We start from the raw sequence: 24639 nt of genomic DNA, 5'->3' as shown, positions 1-24639 counted from the left end.
CTGTTCCTGCCAAGCGCTCCATGTCCCAGAAGGCAGGCCACATGGAACCAGGCACCACCCTCTTCCCAGCTAGAGTCAGGTCCAGGCCCTGTCTGTACATCTGAGTCAGAAGAATCAACCTGTTGGCCCAGCTACTTGGGAGGCTGAAGCAGGAGAACCGCTTGAACCGGGGAGACAGAGGTTGCAGTGGCTTTGCGGAGGTTGCAGTGGCTTTGCAGATCTTGCAGAACCAAGATCACACCACAGCACTCCACCTGGGTCACTGAGTGAGATTCTATCTCAAAAAAAAAGAATCAACCTGTTGGGGTAAGGACCCCAGGGATAACATAAGAGCTAAAGAGCTTCTCCAGTCCAGGTCTGGGAAGGTTATATAGAAGGAAAACAAAGGTAAACAGCATCCTTCACAGCAGTAGTTCTCAAAGTGGGATCCTTGGACCAGCAAGGTGGGTGTCACCTGGGAATTTGTTAGAAATACACATTCATGGGCCTCAACCAGCCCGCCTGGATCAGATGCTCTGGAGGTGAGGCCCTGCAGCTGCACTTGAAGAAGGCTTCTGTGGGATTCTGAAGCACAGAAGCCATCAGGTGCTCCTGCTCTGTGTGTGGCACAACACAGAAAGTCAGAAGCTTGAGGTCAGCAGAAGCAAACTCAAAGCCTACATGTGTATGCTCACAGCGGACCCGGATAAATCACTCCACTTTTCTGAGCCTCGCCCCAGGCCCTGTCAAATAAGGAGAAGCCAGGGTACAAGAGCTAAACCTTGACACACGTGAAGAACTGTGGGGCAAACTTCAGCTCCCTTTCTTCTTTCCTCTCATTCCAATGTTGAATATAACTTTCTTTTTTTTTTTTTTTTGAGACAGAGTCTCGCTCTGTCGCCCAGACTGGAGTGCAGTGGCACTATCTCGGCTCACTGCAAGCTCCGTCTCCCAGGTTCACGCCATTCTCCTGCCTCAGCCTCCCCAGCAGCTGGGACTACAGGCGTCTGCCGCCACGCCTGGCTAATTTTTTAGTTGAGACGGGTTTCACCATGTTAGTCAGGATGGTCTTGATCTCCTGACTTCGTGATCTGCCTGCCTTGGCCTCCCAAAGTGCTGGGATTACAGGTGTGAGCCACCACGCCCAGCCTTGAATATAACTTTCTAAGTGATTAGCGGGATCAGGATTTGCAAAACCATGGCTCAAACTCTGGCTGGGACTCCCTCTGGACTCAGGGTTACCCTGTGTTTAAAAAGCAGAGGGATGGCCGGGCGCGGTGGCTCAAGCCTGTAATCCCAGCACTTTGGGAGGCCGAGACGGGCAGATCACGAGGTCAGGAGATCGAGACCATCCTGGCTAACACGGTGAAACCCCGTCTCTACTAAAAATACAAAAACTAGCCGGGCGAGGTGCCTGTAGTCCCAGCTACTTGGGAGGCTGAGGCAGGAGAATGGCGTAAACCCGGGAGGCGGAGCTTGCAGTTAGCTGAGATCCGGCCACTGCACTCCAGTCCGGGCGACAGAGCGAGACTCTGCCTAAAAAAAAAAAAAAAAAAAAAAAAAAGCAGAGGGAGGCAGGGACAGGCAGAGTGATGGGATTTGTGGTTCCAAGGAACCCCCCACTCACCGATCAGTAGCTGTACAATGTTGGAGCCGGCGTACTTCCTCACATCCTCAATCCAGTGAGGCACTGACAGGAAGGAGCTCCTCTTGGTGATGTCGTAGGCAAGGATGGCCCCATTGGCACTGCGGTAGTAGCTCTGGGTGATGGTGCGGAACCGCTCCTGGCCAGCTGTGTCCCAGATCTGCAGCTAAAGAAATAGGGTTCCTCAGTGAACCCAGTGGCACAGTCTGAACATGGGGACAGGCAGAGTGACCCCACAGACCCACACCCAGAGCTGTGGTTCCACTGGGCTAGGTGGCCTTCTGAGCCCTTAGAAAGCAACTCAGTGGCTCAACCTTGTTGGAAAACTGGGGAAGCAAAGGGAAGGTGAGCAGCCCCTGTCCTGGCCCTCTAGGGTCCCTGGGGAATAGTGGAGGAAGGGGTATATTCTGAGCTGGCCCAGGTCCTTTGTGTGCCCCTCCGTGTGCCCCTCTCCCCTCAGCACTGGGCCCACTGCTGGGAACACAGAACCACCGGCGGCTGGAAAGCTGGCTCCAGGTGTACTGCGCGGCCAGCAGGGCACAAGGCCAGGTCCCCTCCCCTGCAAGAGCATCATGTACCCAGCTATGTGTGAGGCTCCTCCAGCATTAGGGTTCCCTCAGGACTCTACAGCCTGGTGATGAGGGCTGTGGGAAAGGTGACTGGTGGTGGCAATGGGCAGAGTCCTCCCATGGGGCCTTTGAGTACAAGGCAGTTCCCATCAGCTGACCCAGCTTGGCCAAAGCAAGGAGCTTGGGGGCTTTTTCCACCCATGTCTTCATTTAACACCTACTCTGCCCCACCTCCCACCAGACGTGGGCTGTGGAGGAGAGGTGCCCGTGGGCGGGAGGAGCTTCCCTAGCATCTTTTAGAAGCAGAGTCTGGCAGGATGGATACCAGGCTGGGCAGGGGCAGAGGTCTGTGTGGGGCTACTCCGGGCAGAGATCGCCAGCCAAGGCGCATATACCAGGGCTCTCGGTGACCAAACGCCTCAGAGACTGCCCGTGCCTTCTCTGCCCCACCAATCACAGGTTCTCGTGGCTCTCTGAAGACAGACACCCAGCTTGTGGCGTGTGCCGAGCTGCAGGTCCATCAGCCCCCTTTGCAGGCACAAACACTCAGGGTGCCTCTTTACCTAGTTCTCAAGGTATGTGAGAAAGGTCTTCCTCTCAAGGTCTGTCTGGGGTGGGGAAAGGCCACAGAGGCCCAGACAGTTCCTGAAGGCAGGGCCACTGTGGAGGTGACCACCATTTCCCCAGCCCCAACACAGAGAAGTCTGAGAGTGAAAGCTCTGGGCCACAATGTGCCAAATACGACCCCTCTTTTCTGAGTTGTCCCATTTACTCCTCAGTAAATGGCTCCAAGAAAACCAGGCCTATGTTCCATAGTTCATGCGTCTAGCAGCTCACACATGGCAATATGGGGTGACGTGCAAGGTTTATGTGTGCACCACACAAGTCTGGGATTCAGATAACCTCTGGTGTGGAGATAACTCGTCTCCACACATAACACGAAAGACACCAGCCAAACAACAGCAAAAACGCAACACAGAAGAAACAACACAGAGGCAAAGTCCTCAAACAATCATCAGTGTTTCAGAAATAGGGAAAGATTCATGGAACAAGAAAAGAATACTATCTTTTTTGGCGAGGGGCATTCAGAAAGAAAAAAGAGCTCAATTAAAAATATGATAACATACATGAAAAATGCAGGATCAGGGTTGGAAGACAAAGTTGAAGAAATCCCTCCAAAGTAGAGAAAAAATACCAAGAAATGGAAAAGAAAGAAAATAAAATTGTGAGCCAGGCGCGGTGGCTCACGCCTGTAATCCCAGCACTTTGGGAGGCTGAGACAGAAGGATCACCTGAGATCAAGAGTTCGAGACCAGCCTGGCCAACATGGTGAAACCCCATCTCTACTAAAAATAAAAAAGTTAACCGGGTGTGGTGGTGCACGCCTGTAATCCCAGCTCGGGAGTGCTGAGGCAGGAGAACTGCTTGAACCTGGGAGTCAGAGGTTCCAGTAAGCCAAGATGGCGCCACTGCACACCAGCCTGGATGACAGAGTAAGTGAGACCGTCTCAAAAACAAAAAAGAAAATTAAGAACCAGGCTTGGAGAGCAGGATAATCAGAATTTCAGAAAAATAGAACAATAAAATCAAGGAGAGGAAATCAAGTATTTCAAGAAAAGTATCCAGAATTGACTGGGGCCCACCAGGCAAACACACAATGGAGCAGAGCAGACCACACTGCATCCATGGGCGGAAATTCCAGAACAACAGGCAAGAAGAAAGAATACAAAAGACCCATGTGGCATTAGACAGCCAATGAAACAATGCCTTAAAATGAGGAGAAAAATTATTTCCAACCTAGAATTCTCTACCCAACCAACCAGTAGTCAAGAGTGAGGGTTTAATAAAGGCATTCCCAGACATACAGTCCTCGAAAAATTCACCTTCCTGTCACCCTTCCTCAGGGAGTGACTGAAAGTTCCTCTACCTAAAGAAGTCAACAAAAAACAAGAAAATGTGGGATCCAGAAAACAGAAAGTTCAACTGAAAGGGGGGCAAAGGGAGATGCCAGGATGATGGAAAGAGAGATAGATCCCAGGATAATACCTGAGTAGCAGCCTAGACATCAGCCAACCTGGAGCCGGTCAGAGGGCTCCTGGAGCAGCTTCCAACCATGGCAGCATCACTGGTGGCAGAGTAGCCCTCCCTCCATGCACACCACAGGACTGGAGAAAATACATGAGGCTGTCATTTTTGAAATGTAGACAACAAGCAGCATGAGACCATAACCCCTAAAAGAGGAAAAACTCATGAAAGGCACCTCATCATCATCGTGATGCTCTACCTGGGAGTTTCCTGACCATGGGGCTAGAATCCAAGCAGAGCACAGTGGTCCCACTGAGCTAAGGAGGCAGAGATCAGGGTCTGGAGCAGATTATGTGATGAAATGAGAAGACATACGTAGGGGGAGCCCAAAAGTCTATGTGAGGTGTCCCAGTGAGCCTTGACCAGAGAGTGCCCCTTCCAGAGTTGAGAACAGACCAGAGATAGAGGTTCAGGAGTGTCAGGGGATGCTGAAGTTCCAAGCCAGACACAGTGAAGAGGCCTCATTAGTGCCTCATCAGTGCCCCATATATGAGCTGAGATATCAGAATGTCACTATGGGTGAGGACCATGCCTAAAGAAAGGCCTCCATAGACCTGCCCTAACCAACATAAGCCTTGGGTTTGGAGGTTGAGTTCTGCCAAATTAGAGAGGCTCAGAAACACCTTAGTCTTTCCACATATCTACCCTAACAAAACATGAAAAAAAAAAAGCCTAAACAAACAACTTCAAGGTGATCTGCCAGTAACTGAACTGACTACTAGGACAAGAATCAACACTCTTCTAAAGAAGATAACAGAATCCAGAGTCTCGTTAAGTTATCAATCATAATTCCCATATACTATTGAAAACTGCTAAACATGTAAAGAAACAGGAAAATATGAACCACAGATAGGGAAAAAGCAATCTACTGACACTGATGCCAAAATGGTCCAGATATTGCATTTAGTAGGGAGACTTTAAAGCAGTGATTTTAAATATGTTCAGAAAATTACACGGAAAGTATGTTTAAAGAATTAAAGAAAAATATCATCATAATAAGTGGACGAATAGGCGATTTAAGGAAATAAATGAAAATTATTTCTTAAAACATTAAAAAATGTTTTATTAAACTATTTATTGTTATTAAAATTACTGGCTGGGTGCAGTGCTGCACGCCCATAATCCCAGCACTTTGGGAGGCCAAGGCAGGTGGATCACCTGAGGTCAGGAGTTGAAGACCAGCCTGGCCAACATGGTAAAACTCCATCTCTACTAAAAATACAAAAATTAGCTAGGCGTTGTTGTATGCTCCTGTAATCCCAGCTACTTGGGAGGCTGAGGCACGAGAATCCCTTGAACCTTGGAGGCAGAGGTTGCAGTGAGCCCAGATCACACTACTGCACTCCAGCCTGGACAACAGAGCAAGACTGTCTCAAACAAAAATATAGATGTTAAACTTAATTGTTTTTTGTTTTTGAGATGGAGTCTTGCTCTGTCGCCCAGGCTGGAGTGCAGTGGCGCGGTCTTGGCCCACTGCAACCTCTGCTTCCTGGGTTCATGCCATTCTCCTGCCTCAGCCTCCCAAGTAGCTGGGACTACAGGTGTCCACCACCACGCCCGGCTAATTTTTTGTATTTTTAGTAGAGACGGGGTTTCACTGTGTTAGCCAGGGTGGTCTCGATCTCCTGACTTCGTGATCTGCCCACCTCAGCATCCCAAAGTGCTGGGATTATAGGCATGAGCCACAGTGCTTGGCCTTAATTTTTGTTTTGAGACGGAGTTTTGCTCTGTTGCCCAGGCTGGAGTGCAATGGCACGGTCTCGGCTCACCGCCACCTCCTCCTCCTGGGTTCAAGTGATTCTCCTGCCTCAGTCTCCTGAGTAGCTGGGATTCTGGGCATGCGCCATCACACCCGGCTAATTTTGTATTTTTGGTAGAGACGGGGTTTCTCCATGTTGGTCAGGCTGGTCTCAAACTCCCGACCTCAGGTGATCCACTCGCCTTGGCCTCCCAAAGTGCTGGGATTACAGGCATGAGCCATTGCGCCTGGCCTAAACTTAATTTTTAAATGAGTGGAAATTCGAGAACTAAAAATTATAATAAGTGAGGCTGGGTGCAGTGGCTCACGCCTGTAATCCCAGCACTTTGGGAGGCCAAGGTGGGCGGATCACAGGGTCAGGAGATCAAGACCATCCTGGCTAACACGGTGAAACCCCATCTCTACTAAAAGTACAAAAAATTAGCCAGGCGTGGTGGCAGGTGCCTGTGGTTCCAGCTACTCGGGAGGCTGAGGCAGGAGAATGGCATGAACCCGGGAGGCCGGAGCTTGCAGTTAGCTGAGATCATGCCACTGCACTCCCACCTGGGCAACAGACCGAGACTTCGTCTCCAAAAAAAAAAAAAAAAAAAAACAACTTATAGTAAGTGGAAAATTCACTGGATGAGCTTAATAGCAGATTACAGATGGCAGAAAAAAAAAAAAAAAAAACCAGTGAACCTGAAGAAAAATCAGTAAAGAGTTAATATGAGGAAGGGGAAGAAAATGAATAAAATTGCAAGGATATGTGACATAATACCAAACTGTCTCATACTCACATAATTGCAGTTCCAGGAAAAGATAGTGATAATGGGAGAAAAATACTCAAAGAGCTAATGTTAGTGGCTGAAAAATCTCCAAATCTGATGAAACACACCTGGCTTAATGATCCAAGAAGCTCAGCAAACCCCAAGCAGAAAAAATACAAAATACACCAAAGCAGATCACAGTCAGACTGACAGAAAACAAGAATAAAGGGGAAATACAAAAAACGGTCTCATAAAAGACATATTCCATACATGGGAACAATACAAATGACAAATAACCACTTCTCAGAATAATGGAGGCTAGAAGACAATGCTGACAAGTGCTAAAAAGAAAAAAACAAGTGCGGAAAGAAAAAACTCTCAACGCTGAAGTCTTTGTCAAACAAAATTTTCCCTCATAAGACGGTAAAATCAAGACATTTTCAGATAAATGGAAGTAGAGAGGAAAAAAGCTGCCCTGCAAGAAATGCCAGATGGTACCACCGCACTCCAGCCTGAGCAACAGACTGAGACCCTATTTCAAAAGAAGAGCTGGAAGTGGCTGCTGTAGGGCAGGGGGTTGGCAGTATCCTAAAACCTTCTGCTATCAATCCTTGTAGAACCAAATGACTCCTCAACCCATACGCAAGTGTAAGTTTGCTTAAAATAAAAACTAAATGAAAAACCAACAAAATAACTACTGATTAAGGTATGTAGGTCAATCGGCTGGTGAACTGTGGGCAGTAATGGAGAAGATATTTCGGGAAAGTAGACCCTTCCTATGGCTGGTAGTATTCCCATCCTATTCCCCCAAATTAGAGGAAGGGAAGGATACAGGGCAGCAGTGGTACTCTGCGGCCAACAAGCCTGAGCTCATGACCTGATGCTCTGTCACCAGCTTTGTGTCTCTAGGCTAAAACTTCATTCTGTTTTTCTTTTTTTTTTTGAGACGGAGTCTCGTTCTGTTACCCAGGCTGGAGTGCAGTAGCGTGATCTCTGCTCACTGCAACTTCCGTCTCCCAGGTTGAAGCAATTCTCCTGCCTCAGCCTCCCGAGTAGCTGGGATTACAGGCGTGTGCCACCACACCGGGCTAATTTTTGTATTTTTAGTAGAAATGGAGTTTCGCCATGTTGGCCTGGCTGGTCTCGAACTCAGGTGATCCACCCACCTCGGCTTCCCAAAGTGCTGGGATTGCAGGCATGAGCCGCCGTGCCCAGCCATTCTGTTTTTCATCCATACCAAAAGGTGCTGTCAGAGTCAAATTACCAAACCCTTATGCCCAAGTGCTAGCATGGAGAAGGTGCTGATAAATGCATCCGTTTAACAATATTTATTGAGCTATTATAATTTTGTGGCAAACGTTTTTAATATACACAAAAGAACTTTAATGCAAAGGAGAATATATAAAGTACCAAAAGAAAAATATATTGGGCTGTGTACATGAGTCGTTCATTTTTCATTCAACATGTGGTGAGCTCCTGCCTTGTCCCAGTCTCTGCTCTGATAACTGGGGATATAGCAGAGAATGGAGCAAAACCAGCTCCATTCTAGTAAGAGGAGACAGAATGTGCCACAGATCTTTTTAAAAGGTGATCATGAGCATGCTACAGAACGTGAAAGTCAGGGAGAGAGCCTCAGAGGTGGGTGCCAGCCTACTTGACGATCTGAGAAACTGAGCTGAGGCCTGAGTGATGAAGAGCCAACCACAGGGACGGTGTTTAGGCGGGGGAAAAGGGCGAAGGCTCAGAGGCAGGAGGGTGCTTACTGTGCTAGAGACATAGAAAGGTCAGTGTGGCCAGATGGACATGAAGAAGGAAACTGGGAGGAGACATGTTCAGAGACATGGGCCAGAGCCACAGCATATAGGATCTTGCAGGCCAAAGTCAAGATTGTGGATCTCATTTTTCTTGCAATGTGAAGTCACTGGAGATTGTCTCAGGCAGGGAAATATGAGCCAGTCTCCTCTTTTCTCCCACTCACATATCTTATCAGTGCACCCTACACTCCAGCCACAGCTGCAACAACCAGCTTTGCACACACACAAAGGCCTGCCTGCACCGCACCCCTCACTCCCTGCCTGGGAGCATCTCTGAGTCTGGCCAGGGAGTCCTGTCGGAAACCACCATGTGCTCATGCCTCCATGACCCAGAAGAGAGGGGCCTCCCCAACCTAGGGATCACCCGTGACTAACGGAAACAGGGATAAAGCTCTCCTCTCCCACCTCTCAGAGGGACCACTGTGAGACACTTCCTCATGCACCTTGCAAAGTCCTCAGGGTCAAGACCACTACCCATGGCAGCTAACTGAAAGATGCAGCTCTATCTAAGCCTTGCCTCCTTCCCCAGGCCAGTCTCCAAAGCAAAAGCGCCTTCCCTCCTTCCCCAGGCCAGTCTCCAAAGCAAAAGCCAAGCATGTGAGCCCTTCTCTTGGGCTCTGTTTTCCAGGGGAAGCCCAGACTAAGACAAGATGTGCTCTGGTTTTTTTTTTTAAATGTCATGGCCAGGCACAGTGGCTCACGCCTGTAGTCCCAGCACTTTGGGAGGCCGAGGCAGGTGGAACATGAGGTCAGGAGATCGAGACCGTCCTGGCTAACACAGTGAAATCCCGTCTCTACTAAAAATACAAAAAATTAGCTGGGCGTGCTGGCGGTTGCCTGTAGTCCCAGTTACTCAGGAGGCTGAGGCAGAAGAATGGCGTGAACCCAGGAGGCGGAGCTTGCAGTGAACTGAGCTCGCACCACTGCATTCCAGGCCTGGGCGACAGAGCAAGACTCCATCTCAAAAAAATAATAATAATAATCACTCAGGTCACTGGGTGGAGAACAGTCCTGTCATGGGATCACAGAGAGGGTTTAGTGTAACAGGCAGCTTGATCACTTCACCCATGCCTACTATATTCCAAAAGAGGAGGGAGAAGCCAAGCCTGGAGAGCCCCTTCCCCAGACCAGACCCCTCTTCACTCCAACCAAGCCAGCTGGCATTAGGCAGCACCCAAAGGAGGCTGGATGAGAGCTGAATGCCTCTGATCTGCCACTTTAGCTACACTACTTGAGAAACAGGCAGGTGACAAGACACAGCAACCAGGAACCATCATACCATCTATTGGAGAGGCCAGGCCTAGGCTCAGTGTCTCAGAAGGCAAGCAGACCCACCCTGTGGACTTGTGGGGGTCCTGGCCATCTCACTTGTCCTTGCCACTGCCTGTAGGCAGAGACCAGGAGCCGACATTATAGAGGAAAGAGGGAGGCTCTGAGGGGTGCCAGGACTCAGCCAAGGCATCCCAACGCAGAGTCCTGGACTCCAGGCTGGCTGTCTCTCTGCCTTGGGAGAGGCTGGGACTAGCAGGGACACATGGGCTCTGAGTCCCCACTGCATCTGCCCTAGCTGTGCCGTCCTCCTGCCCACTTATCCCCACCTCCCTACTGCTACTCCAGCCTCTTACCAGGGTCTACACAAACGGCCTCAGGTCTGTCTCCACACCTCCACTTCACCCAGTCCATCTTCGGCACATAGCACAGGGCAGCTTCTGAAACAGTGCTAGGATCTTGTAACTCCTCTGCCCTCAACCCTTGGGAAGCAACCCCAGGATCTGCCTCTAGCTGCCTGCTTGCCATTCCTAGAGTATTGCAAGGCCTCTGCATCAAGGACATTGCCCTTGGTGTTCCCTGTCTGAAAAGCTCTCCCAGACGCCCATGTGACTGGCCTCCTCATTCATTCCCATCTATGCTTTTTTTTTTTTTTTTTAAGATGAAGTCTCACTCTGTCACCCAGGCTGGAATGCAGTGGTAAGATCTCGGCTCGCTGCAACCTCCGCCTCCCAGGTTAAAGTGATTCTGCTGCCTCAGCCTCCCAAGTAACTGAGATTACAGGTGTTTGCCACCATGCCCAGCTAATTCTTATATTTTTAGTAGAGACAGGGTTTCACCATGTTTATCAGGCTGGTCTTGAACTCCTGACCTTGGTGATCCGCCCGCCTTGGCCTCCCAAAGCGCTGGGATTACAGGCATGAGCCACCGCACCTGACCAAGAGGCCTTTCTTAAAAGAGCAGTCCCATCCTGTCCCAACCCCAATTTATTTTTCTTTAGTGCCTCTTCACTGCCTGACATGCACACACACACGCACACACACTTTTTAAATGTTTACTCTCTGTGCCTCATGAGTTCCACAAGGGCACAGGCCGCATCAGTCTAGTTTTCTGCAATCTGCACAGCACCTAGCACAGTGCCTGGCATGTAGAAGGTGCCTGACAGAAACATAATCTGGAGGAATCAGTACTGAGGACCATTTTGCCTGGGAAGCCTTTTACACTGCCAGTTGAATGAGCTGCACACTGTTATGGCTAAGAGTGTTTTTCACTGCCCAGAGGACATAAATGGCCTTAAACCGCTGAAAACATCTGCCAAGTTGAGAATGGGAACCCCACTTTCTCTACTCCCCACACCCAAGCCCTCCTCCTGCACACTCCCCTGACCAGCCACTAATCTGACCAGCTATCAGGGACTCTAAACTGTGAATAAGCTCCAAGCCTTCTCACCTAGCACATCGCCAACTATTTGAACTTTTCCTAGTAGGCTTGTCTTATAATTGACCTTCAGGGAAGGGTGAAGTCCAGAAGCATCTGCTGGACCCAGAGGGTATGGGTAGGGCCTAATTAGGAAAGAAAAGGGCTACCAGAGTGTGTATGCTCAGAAAAGCAGCACTCCCCCTCCTCTCCCACTCAGCAAGGGTTGGCAGGTAAGTTTCATAAGGGGTGGGGATTTCAAGGCTGCAAGGGTTTCAGTCCTGGGCTTCGGGACCTTCTGTCACCTTAGTGACAGAAGGGCTCAGTCCTGCCAATCACTGCCTCAGTGGGGAAGCACGTGTTGGGTGAAGGATGAGGCTTCTTTCCTTTTCTAAGCTCCAAACATAACTCCCAGCTTATACTATAGTATACTCAGACTCCCTCTGAGTCTCCATACTCATGACAAAGCAGTGCTGTTCTCACCGTTATCTTTTCTGGGATAAACTGCATTCATCTTAACCTTTTGGTGCCCTCCTACCTACCCTTCAGGACCCCAGTTCAAAAGTCTCTCATTTTCCCTGACACCATGGGCCCGTGGCCCAACCCTGAGCAGAATTAACTCTTCTTTCCTTCATGTTCCCATAACTGTTTACTCTTGCCCCTACAGCAACACACATCACAGAGTGGGTTATCCACCTAAGTCAAATGTCCCACACTATTGGGCTTTGGGGCCAGATGAGGAACATAAAAGGCAGTAAGAAGACAGGTGGGACCTGTCTGGCAATTAGAAAAGGATATGCTATCTAAAACAAGTTCAATAGTGGGACCTGCTGGCAATTAGAAAAGGATATGCTATCTAAAACAAGTTCAATAATAACAAACCAGGCAACTACCCTTCTGCTGGCCAAACAAAATGGGCTTTAGGCTAGGTGTGGTTGCTCACTTTGGGAGGCTGAGGTGGGCAAATCACCTCAGGCCAGCAGTTCAAGACCAGCCTGGCCAACGTGACAAAACCTTGTCTCTACTAAAAATACAAAAATTAGTTGGGCAAGATGGTACATGTCTGTCATCCTGGTTACTTGGGAGGCTGAAGCACGAGAACTGCTTGAACCTGGGAGGTGGAGGTTGCAGTGAGCTGAGATCGTGCCACTGCACTCCAGCCTGGGCAACAGAGTGAAACTCCATCTCAAAAAACAAACAAAAAAAACCACAAAAAAAACGGGGCTAGGCGCAGTGGCTCATGCCTGTAATCCCAGCACTTTGGGAGGCAAGGCAGGTGAATCACCTGAGGTCAAGAGTTCAAGAGTAGCCTGGCCAACATGGTGAAACGCTGTCTCTACCAAAAATACAAAAATTAGCTGTGCATGGTGGTGGATGGCTATAATCGCATCGAGGAGGCTGAGGCAGGAGAATCACTTGAAGCCGGGAGGCGGAGGATGCAGTGAGTCGAGGCCACGCCATTGCACTCTAGCCTGGGCAACAAGAGTGAAACTCCATCTCAAAAAAAAAAAAAAGTTAACATTAAAAAAACAAACAAAAAGCGGGCTTTGTAGTGGAAACTGACCTCGGGCTACTGCTTGGCTCCTGGTTCCTATGTCCATCTCTTGCCATCAGGAATGGATTCCCTAAGGAGAAAGACCCTGTCTTATTCCTCTTGACACCATCAATACTTGCACAGTGCCTGCAGAGAAGGGCCTCAACACATCAGCAGTCCGCTGTGGGCAGGTCCCAGTAGTCAGGCCCATGCAGTGGGGCTGAAAGCTGCTTTCCAGGGATTCCTGGTTCACGTTCCCACTGAGGGAATTCAGATGTGCCCCAGTGGGAAATCAATCCTGCCTACTAGGTTAAAAGCACTACTGAAGCTCGGCTCTGGGACCTGTGTCCAGCATCTGTCCCTCCCAACGGAAACAGGAAGGTTTTTTTTTTTTTTTTTTTTTTTTGAGACGGAGTCTCGCTCTGCCGCCCGGGCTGGAGTGCAGTGGCCGGATCTCAGCTCACTGCAAGCTCCGCCTCCCGGGCTCACGCCATTCTCCTGCCTCAGCCTCCCGGGTAGCTGGGACTACAGGCGCCCGCCACCTCGCCCGGCTAGTTTTTTGTATTTTTTAGTAGAGACGGGGTTTCACCGTGTTAGCCAGGATGGTCTCGATCTCGTGACCTCGTGATCCACCCGTCTCGGCCTCCCAAAGTGCAGGGATTACAGGCTTGAGCCACCGCGCCCGGCCCGAGGAAGGTTTTATTTGACGAGACTTTCTCCTGAGTAACGAAGCAGGCGGTGGGAAGTTCCTTGCTTCTTCATATTAGAGAAGGACCTTGGAAAAGTTAGTTCTCAAGACAAACTCTGAAAACTGGTCAGACTGACCCAAATACAAGTTCTTGAGCTATTTTTCATTGTGTCTTGGGATGTGGTGAGTCAAACCAGGAGATGGAGTTTGTGGGCCATGCCAGCTCCTGACTGCCACTGTCCCTCCTCCCACCGTGCTGCGGTCCTCCAGAGAAGGGTTTGGCCCTGGGCTCGCAAGCAGGCCACAAGCCAGGGAGTGAAGCACTGTGAAGTGCCACGGTAAGACAGCAAAACCTCTAGCATATTAACCGGCTAAGGACACAGCCTGCCACCATCTGGCCAGACAGGTGGAGAGAGACCAAAGTGAGGACAAGAAAGGTAAGACTAGGCTGTACCAGCAACACAGGCTGGCGGCAGGCAGAGCAGACTGCCATGCATGCAGTCTGGTGTCAGGGGGCACAAATTCTCCTTTGCAGTAGGGGAGTAGAGGACCAGGACAGACTCTCGTGCCCAAAATTCCTCCCGCCTCTTAAACATGAGTGCCTCAAGGCCCAGCATGAGAAATGGCTTTCTTTGGGAGGCTTGGTGGCGACACTGAGTGAAAAAATATCCAGGATGTGCGTTCCTGTTCCTGTGCTCCACCAGCACAAGATGAGGGACGGCCCCTTCGGCTTCTCGCAGTTCGAGTTTCCTCCCCAGTCACCCAGGAAGCACAGTAACCCACCATGTTTTGTGGAGCCGGTGAAAGCAAGAGGCCAGAGGCCCTGAAAGTCAGAAGGCAGAGTTCTGTGGGCGCCTGGCACTATCTGTCAGTGCTCCCTGTGTGTCAGGCCATTTCTTACCGTGACAACCCTAGAAGGTCAGTCTCATTACTCCTTATGTCTGAGGGGTCACAGGAATGAAGTATCAGCGATTCTGACTCTGAAGCCTGGTGTCCTTTACTGTGGACATGGCTCCTCCACAAGCACATAGAAACTGCTTCCAAGAAATCTCACTGCCACTGGCACCTCCTGTAGGAATCAAACCCTTTCCAGAACAGCTTGGATGGGAAAAAGGTGCACTGTGGGAAACGATCCTGGCCTCTGGCCAACAAGTCCTGCCTCTTCTGCTTGCCAAGTGCCACCTCTTCCAGGTATTCCTCTTCCTCGCAGGAAGCTAAGGGCATCTATGACTAGCCTGCTGCCACCCAAACACCTTGCTTGCTTGCAGGCTCCTTGCGGCACCAGGGAAACATTTGGTAATGAGGAAACCAAGGCAGCATGCAGGAGCTTGCAGTGGGCACCGCTCAGCCGGGAGGCCCATCAGGAAGGGCTTTCAGCAAGCATTGACAGCATCCTCAGAGTCAGGGCTGCAAGCACCAGTGTCCTTGGTAGACAGCCTCCTGGAGCCCTCGCAGCCTCCACAAGAATTCCCGTAAACCCCACACCTCTTTTCCCCAAATTCCTCAGCTGCAAGGGTCCAGGCACAAGGGATTCAGATGTCCTGTGGCCCACACTGAACAACACCAACCCTCAAACCATCCCTCCAGTTTCCTACTACTTTGGTCATCAGCGATATCCCAGACTGGCCTCACGTGTCCATCACCCTCACCCTCCACACCATTCGGTTGCCTCACCAACTCTCTAGAGCAAACCCTCCTCCCCGGGCTCCCAGGCACAGTTGGCCGTTTCACTGCCTATGGCCCCCAGGCCCACGACCTGCCAGTGCCACCAGGCTGGCCCTCATACTTGCCATGCTCTCATCTGCCCCATTCTCCAGCTGCACGTAGCTTGGACAAACATCACACTCCTCCCTCCCAAGGCCACAGCTCTGCACAGAGGCGGCTATGGCATTCAAAGCCCTGTCCATCTCACTTCCCTAGGAATCTCTCACGAAATCTTCCAGGGCCTCCCTCCCTTTCACGCCTCTGTGGCCCTGAGAAGTGTGGATTAAAGCCCCCCAACCAAGCTCCGCAGAACTCAAGCACGCCTCTCTAGGACAGCTACGGCAGCCACATGGCCCTGCCTTCCAGGAACAGCCCTGACTGTCCATGTTTGGCCGGCTGTTGCCACAACGTGTGGAGATGAAAGATGAATACTTGTCAGGCCACTTCTGAACTCTTGCTTCAGAAGTCTCAGTTACCACAGCCACAGCATTAATAGCATTGTATGCTAATTATCTGTCTACATATATTTTCTCCACCAGAGGTGAGTCCTCAAACAGAGACTGCCTCTTATTTACCTTTCTCTCTCTGGTGCCTAGAACAGTGCCTGGGAGAGAGCAGGTACCTAAGGAATGAATGAACAAATAAACCATGCACAAGTCGCCATGCTATGTAATTTACATACAGGGTGTCAGATGGGTAATTCCCAGCCAACAACCATAACTAAACTCGACAGAGCACCACCTTCCAGGTTTCAAGGGTTCTTCCCTTTTAGCCCCATTTCAACTTGTCTGGTGCTCCAGATGGAAGGCCGTGGCTCTTAAGTGATCAAGAAACACAAGTCAAAAGAACAGAGAAATCTTTAGAAATCAACAGAAATGGAGAAAGCTGGTAAACACCACCCTAACCAGGTGATCAAACAGGCCCCATTACTAGTGGGGAACCTGGCACCAGGGGCTGCCTCCCGTGCTGCAGGATGAAGCCTACAACATCCCCTAGGATACATTCTTGCCAGAATGGTTTAACTTGAGGCTCACTGAGTCCTCACACTTCCAGCTTACAGGAAATATAAGGAATAAAGAAACAAGTGAAAAGACAACATAAGGAAACTATGAGAAAAAACTAAAAGGTGACTCTAACAACAACAAAAAATCATGGCATATACTCATCTGTAAATTAATTTTTAAAAATAAGTGTCATTTGGCTGGGTGTGGTGGCTCACGCCTGTAATCCCAGCACTTTGGGAGGCCAAGGTGGATGGATCACGAGGTCAGGAGATCAAGACCATCCTGGCTAACACGGTAAAATCCCATCTCTACTAAAAATACAAACAAATTTGCTGGGTGTGGTGGCGGATGCCTGTAGTCCCAGCTACTTGGGAGGCTGAGGTAGGAGAATGGTGTGAACCCAGGAGGCAGTGCTTGCAGTGAGCAAAGATCGTGCCACTGCACTCCAGCCTGGGCGACAGAGCGCTACTCTGAGTTGCATGTAGTCAGGCGCGGTGGCTCATGCCTGTAATTCCAACACTTTGGGAGGCCAAGGTAGGCAGATCACTTGAGGTCGGGAGTTTCGAGACCAGCCTGACCAACATAGAGAAACCCTGTCTTTACTAAAAATACAAAATTAGCTGGGCGTGGTGGCACATGCCTGTAATCCCAGCTACTCGGGAGGCTAAGGCAGGAGAACTGCTTGAACCCGGGAGGCGGAGGTTGCAGTGAGCCAAGATCGTGCCATTGTACTCCAGCCTGGTCAACAAGAGCGAAACTCCATCTAAAAAAAAAAAAAACACAGTTGCATGTTAACGTATTCAGGTGTGAAGTATGATGTTTACAACTTACTTTAAAATTTTTTTAAAAACGTATATTATGGCCGGGTATGGTGGCTCACACCTATAATCCCAATACTTTCGGAGGCTGAGGCCGGCGGGTCACCTGAGGTCAGGAGTTCGAGACCAGCCTGACCAACACAGCAAAACACCACCTTTACTAAAAATACAAAAATTAGCCAGATGTGGTGGCGTGCACCTGTAATCCCAGCTACTCTTGAAAGGCTGTGGCAGGAGAATCGCTTGAACCTGGGAGGCGGAAGTTGCAGTGAGCCAAGATAGTGCCACTGTACTCCAGTCTGGGTGACAGAGCGAGGCTCCATCTAAAAAAAAAAAAAAAAAAAACAGGAGAAGACAAGAGACCTGGAAGACAGACCTTAAATTTTAGCTCCTATCCTGTACAACCTCCAGAAAAGAGAATAGAGAGATGACAAGGAGTTAATCAAAGAAATAAAAGAAAATTCTCAAGAGGGCTAGAAACACAGGAATTTTCACATTGGCTATACCTACCAAGTTCAGAGCAGGATGAATGAAAAAAATCCCACATGTAAACAGACTGTGGTAAGACTTCAAAACACCAGAAGTAATTTTTTAAAAAGCCTATATATTTCCAAAAGTAAAATATGAGTTAACAACCAGCAAACAATAATTCAACTACTATCAGACTTCATATCAGCTGCAGCATTAGGCTGATAACGTGTTGGTGGCTCCCAACATATTACTCACGTACTTTTGGTGATGCTGGTAGAAACAAGCCTCCTCCCAGGCTGGGTGCGGTGGCTCATGCCTGTAATCCCAGCACTTTGGGAGGCTGAGGCAGGCGGATCACAAGGTCAGGAGATCAAGACCATCCTGGCTAACATGGTGAAACCCCATCTCTACTAAAAATACAAAAAATTAGCTGGGCGTGGTGGCTGGCACCTGTATTCCCAGCTACTCAGGAGGCTGAGGCAGGAGAATGGCGTGAACCCGGGAGGCGGAGCTTGCGGTGAGCCAAGATCGCACCACTGCATTCCAGCCTGGGCAACAGACCAAGACTCCGTCTCAAAAAAAAAAAAAGAAACAGGCCTCCTCCTCAACAAGAGCCTCAGGCAGGCCCTTCAGGAAGCATCCAGATGAGGGTACTGTCATCACAGGAGGCCACAGCTCCATGCAGGTGACTGCCCCTGTAGACCTTTCAGTGGGACAGGATGTGGAGGAGGAAAACAGTGATACTGAGCATCCTGACCCTGTGTAGGCCTAGGCTAATGTGTGTGTGTCTTAGTTTTTAATAAAAAAGTAAAATAAATAAATATTTTTAAAACAGAAAAAAACTTATAGAATAGAATGTAAAAAAACATTTTTATACGGCTGTACAATGTGTTTGTGTTTTAATCAAGTGTTACTACAAAAGAGTCAAAAGTTAAAAACATTGGTGACTGTGAAAAAAATTAAAAGCCAGTTTAACACAAGCTTGTCCAACCCATGGCCCACGGGCCACATGTGGCCCAGGACAGCTTTGAATGCAGCAAAACACAAATTCATAAACTTTCTTAAAACATTGTGAGATTTTTTTTTTAAGCTCATCAGCTATCGTTAGTGTATTTTTTTTTTTTTTTGAGACGGAGTCTAGCTCTGTCGCCCAGGCTGGAGTGCAGTGGCGCAATCTCGGCTCACTGCAAGCTCCGCCTCCCGGGTTTACGCCATTCTCCTGCCTCAGCCTCCCGAGTAGCCGGGACTACAGGCGCCCGCCATCTCGCCTGGCTAGTTTTTTGTATTTTTTAGTAGAGACGGGGTTTCACCGTGTAGACCAGGATGGTCTCGATCTCCTGACCTCATGATCCACCCGTCTCGGCCTCCCAAAGTGCTGGGATTACAGGCTTGAGCCACCGCGCCGGGCCTCGTTAGTGTATTTTATGTGTGGCCCAAGACAACTCTTCTTCTGATGTAGCCCAGGGAAACCAAAAGATTGGACATCCCTGATTTAACAGTTTATAAAGAAAAAAGGGGCCAGGCGCAGTGGCTCACGCCTGTAATCCTAGCACTTTGGGACACCAAGGTGGGTGGATCACAAGGTCAGGAGATTGAGACCATCCTGGCTAACACGGTTAAACCCCGTCTCTACTAAAAATACAAAAAATTAGCCAGGCGTGGTGGCGGGCGCCTGTAGTCCCAGCTACTGGGGAGGCTAACGCAGGAGAAGGGTGTGAACCCGGGAGGCGGAGCTTGCAGTGAGCCGAGATCACACCACTGTACTCCAGCCTGGGCGACAGAGTGAGACTCTGTCTCAAAAAAAAAAAAGAAAAAGAAAAAAGGCCTGGGTGCAAGGGCTCACACTTGTAATCCCAGTACTTTGGGAGGCTGAGGCAGGCAGATTGCCTGAGGTCAGGAGTTCAAGACCAGCCCGGCTGATATGGTGAAACCCCGTCTCTACTAAAAATACAAAAATGAGCCGAGAGTAATGGCGAGTCCCTGTAATCCCAGCTACTTGGGAGGCTCGGGCAGGAGAATTCTTTGAACCCAGGAGGCAGAGGTTGCGGTGAGCCGAGATTGTACTATTGCACTCCAGCCTGGGCAACAAGAGCAAGACTCCATCTCAAAAATAAAAAAAAGAAAGAAAAAAGAAAAAAAAAGTTTATAAAGCAAAACAAAGCTACTGTAAGCTAAGGTTAATTTATTATCGAAGAAAAAAAACTTAAGCAAACTTAGTATAGCCTAAGTGTCCAGTGTGTATGAAGTCTACGGTAGAGCAGTCATGCCCTAGGCCTTCACAGTCACTCACCCAGAGCAACTTCCAGTCCTGCATGCTCCATTCATAGTTAGGGTCCTATACAAATATTCCGATTTTTATCTTTTATACTGTCTTTTTACTGCCTCTTTTCTATGTTTAGCTATGTTTACTTTAGATCCACAAACACCTGCTATGGCGTTATAACGGTCTATGGTGTTCAGTACAGGTTTGTAGCTTAGGAGCAACAGGCCACACCATATAGCCTAGGTGTGTAGGAGGCAATGCCATCCAAGGTGTGTAAGGACACTCTACAATGGGCACATGATGGACTCGCCTAATGACACACTTCTCAGAACATATCCCCGTCTTTAAGCAAAACACAACTGTAGTTCAGTATCTTAAGTTCTCAGGAAGATTATTTTGTACTTACATTTCTATATCTAAGCAAGCTAACATTTAAGTGAGGGGAAAATAATTTTGGTTATGTGATTACTGAAAGTTTATCAACTACAGACTTTTTCTGTAAGAATCATTTGAGAGGCTGGGCACGGTGGCTCACACCTATAATCCTAGCACTATGGGAGGCCGAGGCGGGTGGATCACAAGGTCAGGAGATGGAGACCAACTGGTTAACACGGTGATACCCTGTCTCTAATAAAAATACAAAATAAATTAGTTGGGCATGGTGGCGGGTGCCTGTAGTCGCAGCTACTCAGGAGGCTGAGGCAGGAGAGTGGTGTGAACCCACGAGGCAGAGCTTGCAGTGAGCCGAGATTGCGCCACTGCACTCCAGCCTGGGTGACAAGAGGGAGACTCCGCCTCAAAAAAAAAAAAAATCATTTGAGAAAAATTCAGACAAAACTAAAATGAATCAAAGAAATAAAGAATAGTACGTTTAAAAATAATAAAACTTCGGCCAGGCAGGGTGGCTCAAGCCCATAATCCTAGCACTTTGGAAGGTTGAGGCTTGTGGATCACAAGGTCAGGAGTTCAAGAGCAGCCTGGCCAACACAGTGAAACCCCGTCTCTACTAAAAATACAAAAAAATTAGCCAGGTGTGGTGGCAGGCGCCTGTAATCCCAGCTCCTTGGGAGACTGAGGCAAGGAAAAGTGCTTGAATCTGGGAAGCAGAGGTTGCAGTGAGCCGAGATCGCACCATTGCACTCCAGCCCGGGCGACAGTGCGAGATTCCGTCTATAATAATAATAATGATAAAAGTTAGATTTAAGTCTAACTGTTGGTACATAATGTAAAAAAAAATTTGGAATGGGCAATGAGGAGAAAATAAAAGTGTGCTTGGTTTTGTTTTTTTGTTTGCTTTTTTTTTTTTGGTGAGACAGTGTTTCACTCTGTCACTTAGGATGGAGTGCAATGGTGCGATCCTGGCTCACTGCAGCCTCCACCTCCTGGGCTCAAGTGATCCTCCCACCTCAGTCTCCTGAGTAGCTGGGACTACAGACATACAACACCATACCTGGCTAATTTTTAAAAATTTTTTGTAGAGATGGGGTCTCCCTATGTTGCCCAGGCTAATCTCAAACTCCTGGGCTATAGCAATCCGCCTGCCTCTGCCTCCCAAAGTGTTTGGGATTATGGTGGTTCTTGTCTTCTTTAGGTGAAAAAAAACAAATCCTGGTAGATAAATTTAAACATGAATTTAAAACTTCATAAAATGGATAGAAACAGCACTATATTTCCAACTTACTAGAAAGTAACATGGAAGACAACTGATCAATTCAACAAAAGCAAGCCAAGAGGTAGCTAGATAAATGGAGAAAGAGTGTGCTTCCTTCCTGCCTTCCTTCATTCATTCAACAACCAAAAGATAAAGTACACTGTGCCAAGTGCTTTGTTACCTAAGACAAAGTCCATGCCCAGAAGCGCTGAGTGCCTAAGGGTGGAAGGAAGCAAACAGTAACAAACAAGTGAAGTATGACTCGGGGCAATGCAAAGTAAAAAACAAAACGAGGCAAGTAAGGGCATAATGTTGAAAACATTCTGCAGCTAGGCGTGGTTCACGCCTGTAATCCTAGCACTTTGGGAGGCCAAGGCGGTGGATCACAAGGTCAGGAGATTGGACCATCCTGGCTAACACAGTGAAACTCTGTCTCTACTAAAAATACAAAAAATTAGCTGGGCGTGGGGGTGGGTGCCTGTAGTCCCAGCTACTCGGGAGGCTGAGGCAGGAGAATGGCGTGAACCCGAGAGGCAGAGCTAAGTGAGCCGAGATCATGCCACTGCACTCCAGCCTGGGCAACAGAGCGAGACGCCGTCTCAAAAAAAAACAAAAAAAAAAGAAAACATTCTGCACAGTCCCACTTATGTATAACATCTAGAATAGGCAAACCTACAGTGAGAGAAAGTAGCTGAGTGGTTGCCAGGGGCTGGTGGGGATCAAGAAGTGAGAGTGGCTGCTTATGGGGATGAGGTTTCTTTTGTGGTGACGAAAATATCCGAAAATCAACTGTGGTGATGACTGCACAACTCTCTGAGTACATTAAAAAACAAACAAACAAACAAAACACTGAATTGCACACTTTAAGGGAGAATTTTTATAGTATGTGGATTGTATCAACAAAGTTTTTTTTTTTTTTTTTTAAGGAACTTGGGAGAGTGCTACTTTAGACAGGACAGTCAGGTAAGATAATTCAGGGAAAGCAAAATATCAATCTGTAGACATATGCACTTGTACCACCAATGTACAGCAAACTGGCCCCAAGCCTATCTGGACACACCCCACCTTCCATTACCATGTGCCTTCCCAAGGGCAGGGGACTCCGCAAATTCCTAGGAGGTCTCCTTTTTTCACTTCACATGCATTTCTCCTCCCATGTGTTCTGTTAAAACATGGAGGGTGCCCTCCAGCCCTTTCTTGGACTCTTCTAGTAGAGCTTCTAGAGTCCATGGCTGGGCGCAATGGCTCATGCCTGAGGCCGAGGTGGGCAGATCACTTAAGGTCAGGAGTTTGAGACCAGCTTGGCCAACATGGCGAAACCTTATCTCTACTAAAAATATAAAAATTAGCCAGGTATAGTGGTGTGCACCTCAGGAGGCTGAGGCAGGAGAATCGCTTGAACCTAGGAGGCCGAAGTTGCAATGAGCTGAAATGGCACCACTGCACTCCACCTGGTGATAGAGACTCCATCTCAAAAAAACAAACAAACAAACAAACAAACAAACAAACAAAAATCAAAAAAAAAAACCACGGAGAGAGATCTGTGCTGCCAGCTGTGGGATCCAGCGGCACCCACCCATCAGATGTTGATCCTGCTCCTCACTCTCCCACTCATGCAGCCAACACATGTTGACGGCTTATTCTGGGGAAGAAACCCAAAGAAAACTGGATGGTCAGAGTTTACACTGAAGTATTGGCCTTGAGATTTCAATGATAAAAATGATTTTTTTCTAAGAGATTTTTCTACATATTTCATAGAATTTTCATGTATTTCATAAAATTGATTCTGTTCTATATAAACATTAGAGCCAATTCTTATTGGGAGTATTGAAAAAAATAATATAAACATAACAGACATTAACAATTCCTAACTAGCAAACTGAAGTTTACTCTGACACTAAGATCCATTTTTTTGGTCACGAAATCACCCACTATTTATGGATCCACACACAGTTAAAAGCCAAGAATAAGGCCAGGCGTGGTGGCTAACGTCTGCAATCCTAGCACTTTGGGAGGCTAAGGCAGATGGATTGCGTGAGTCCAGGAGTTTGAGATCAGCCTGGACAACAGTGCGAAATTCCATCTCTACTAAAAATACAAAAAATTAGCCAGGCATAGTGGCCTATGCCCTGTAGTTCCAGCTACTCAGGAGGCTGAGGTGGGATAATCACCTGAGCCCAAGAGGCAGAGGTTGCGGTGAGCTGAGATCATGCCAGTGCACTCCAGCCTGGGCAACCAGAGTGAGATCCTGAGACCCTGTTTCCAAACAAAAAAGACAAAAATAAAAAAAAAAACCCAAAATCAAAGTTTTTAATTAGAAATTGTAAACAGAATTTTTTTAATTTTAAAAACACCCGGCCGGGCGCAGTGGCTCAAGCCTGTAATCCCAGCACTTTGGGAGGCCGAGACGGGCGGATCACGAGGTCAGGAGATCGAGACCATCCTGGCTAACACGGTGAAACCCCGTCTCTACTAAAAAATACAAAAATCTAGCCGGGCGAGGTGGCGGGTGCCTGTAGTTCCGGCTACTCGGGAGGCTGAGGCAGAAGAATGGCGTAAACCCAGGAGGCGGAGCTTGTAGTGAGCTGAGATCCGGCCACTGCACTCCAGCCTGGGCGACAGAGCGAGACTCCGTCTCAAAATAAATAAATAAATAAATAAAAAACAAAAAAAACACACCCAATTGTTATACTCCATATCCATAAAAATGGTGGGCATGGAGGTTATCTGGCTTGAAATGACAAGGGCCTTTTTTCAAAGAATAACAGAGCCTAGAGAGGCTTCTGAGATCACCCAGTCCCACTTCGACACGCAACAGTGAGGAAACTGATGCAGCAAGGAGGAGAAATGACTCCCAGCCCTCGTGCTGTTAGCCGAAGGCCAGGCTTTTAGGTCTCTCAAACCAAAATGCATCTTGTCCCCTTTAAGAGACGTCACCTCAGAAGGCAGTACACTTACTCCAACAGCTGCCACTGCCCAGCGCATACAGGAATTGCCTAACATGAACCAGAATTATTTTATAGCCAGACCTCATTTTGGACAGAAGAACTGCTAACATTATGGTAGGCAGGCTGGTTTTTGTTGGTGTCTTGTTTTGTTTTTTTTTTTTTGAGACAAGGTCTCACTCTGTCACCCAGGCTGGAGTGCAGTGGTATGGTTATAGTTACCTGCAGCCTTGACCTCTGGGACTTAAGCAATCCTCCTGCCTCAGCCTCCTCAGTAGC

The 24639-nt window shown here is 48.4% G+C and overlaps 1 protein-coding gene across 3 annotated transcripts in view; it reads right to left on the bottom strand.

The window, feature by feature from the left end:
- Positions 1–24639, bottom strand: part of RAB43 (RAB43, member RAS oncogene family) — a 39763-nt gene that overhangs the window by 5471 nt on the left and 9653 nt on the right. The window contains exon 2 of one of the 3 annotated variants that reach the window (XM_033210859.1): positions 1607–1790. In XM_033210859.1, coding sequence (XP_033066750.1) covers positions 1607–1790 — 184 coding nt within the window. Of the gene's footprint in view, positions 1–1606; positions 1791–24639 lie in introns of those variants that run through there. The other 2 variants (XM_033210860.1, XM_033210861.1) reach the window with 2 other exon arrangements.

The sequence above is a fragment of the Trachypithecus francoisi genome, unplaced genomic scaffold (genome assembly GCF_009764315.1).
Source record: "Trachypithecus francoisi isolate TF-2019V2 unplaced genomic scaffold, Tfra_2.0 Lachesis_group0, whole genome shotgun sequence".
In the NCBI taxonomy this organism is placed as follows: domain Eukaryota; kingdom Metazoa; phylum Chordata; class Mammalia; order Primates; family Cercopithecidae; genus Trachypithecus; species Trachypithecus francoisi.
Note: the sequence above shows the minus strand (reverse complement) of the source record. Positions and strands in the feature narration are given on the sequence as shown.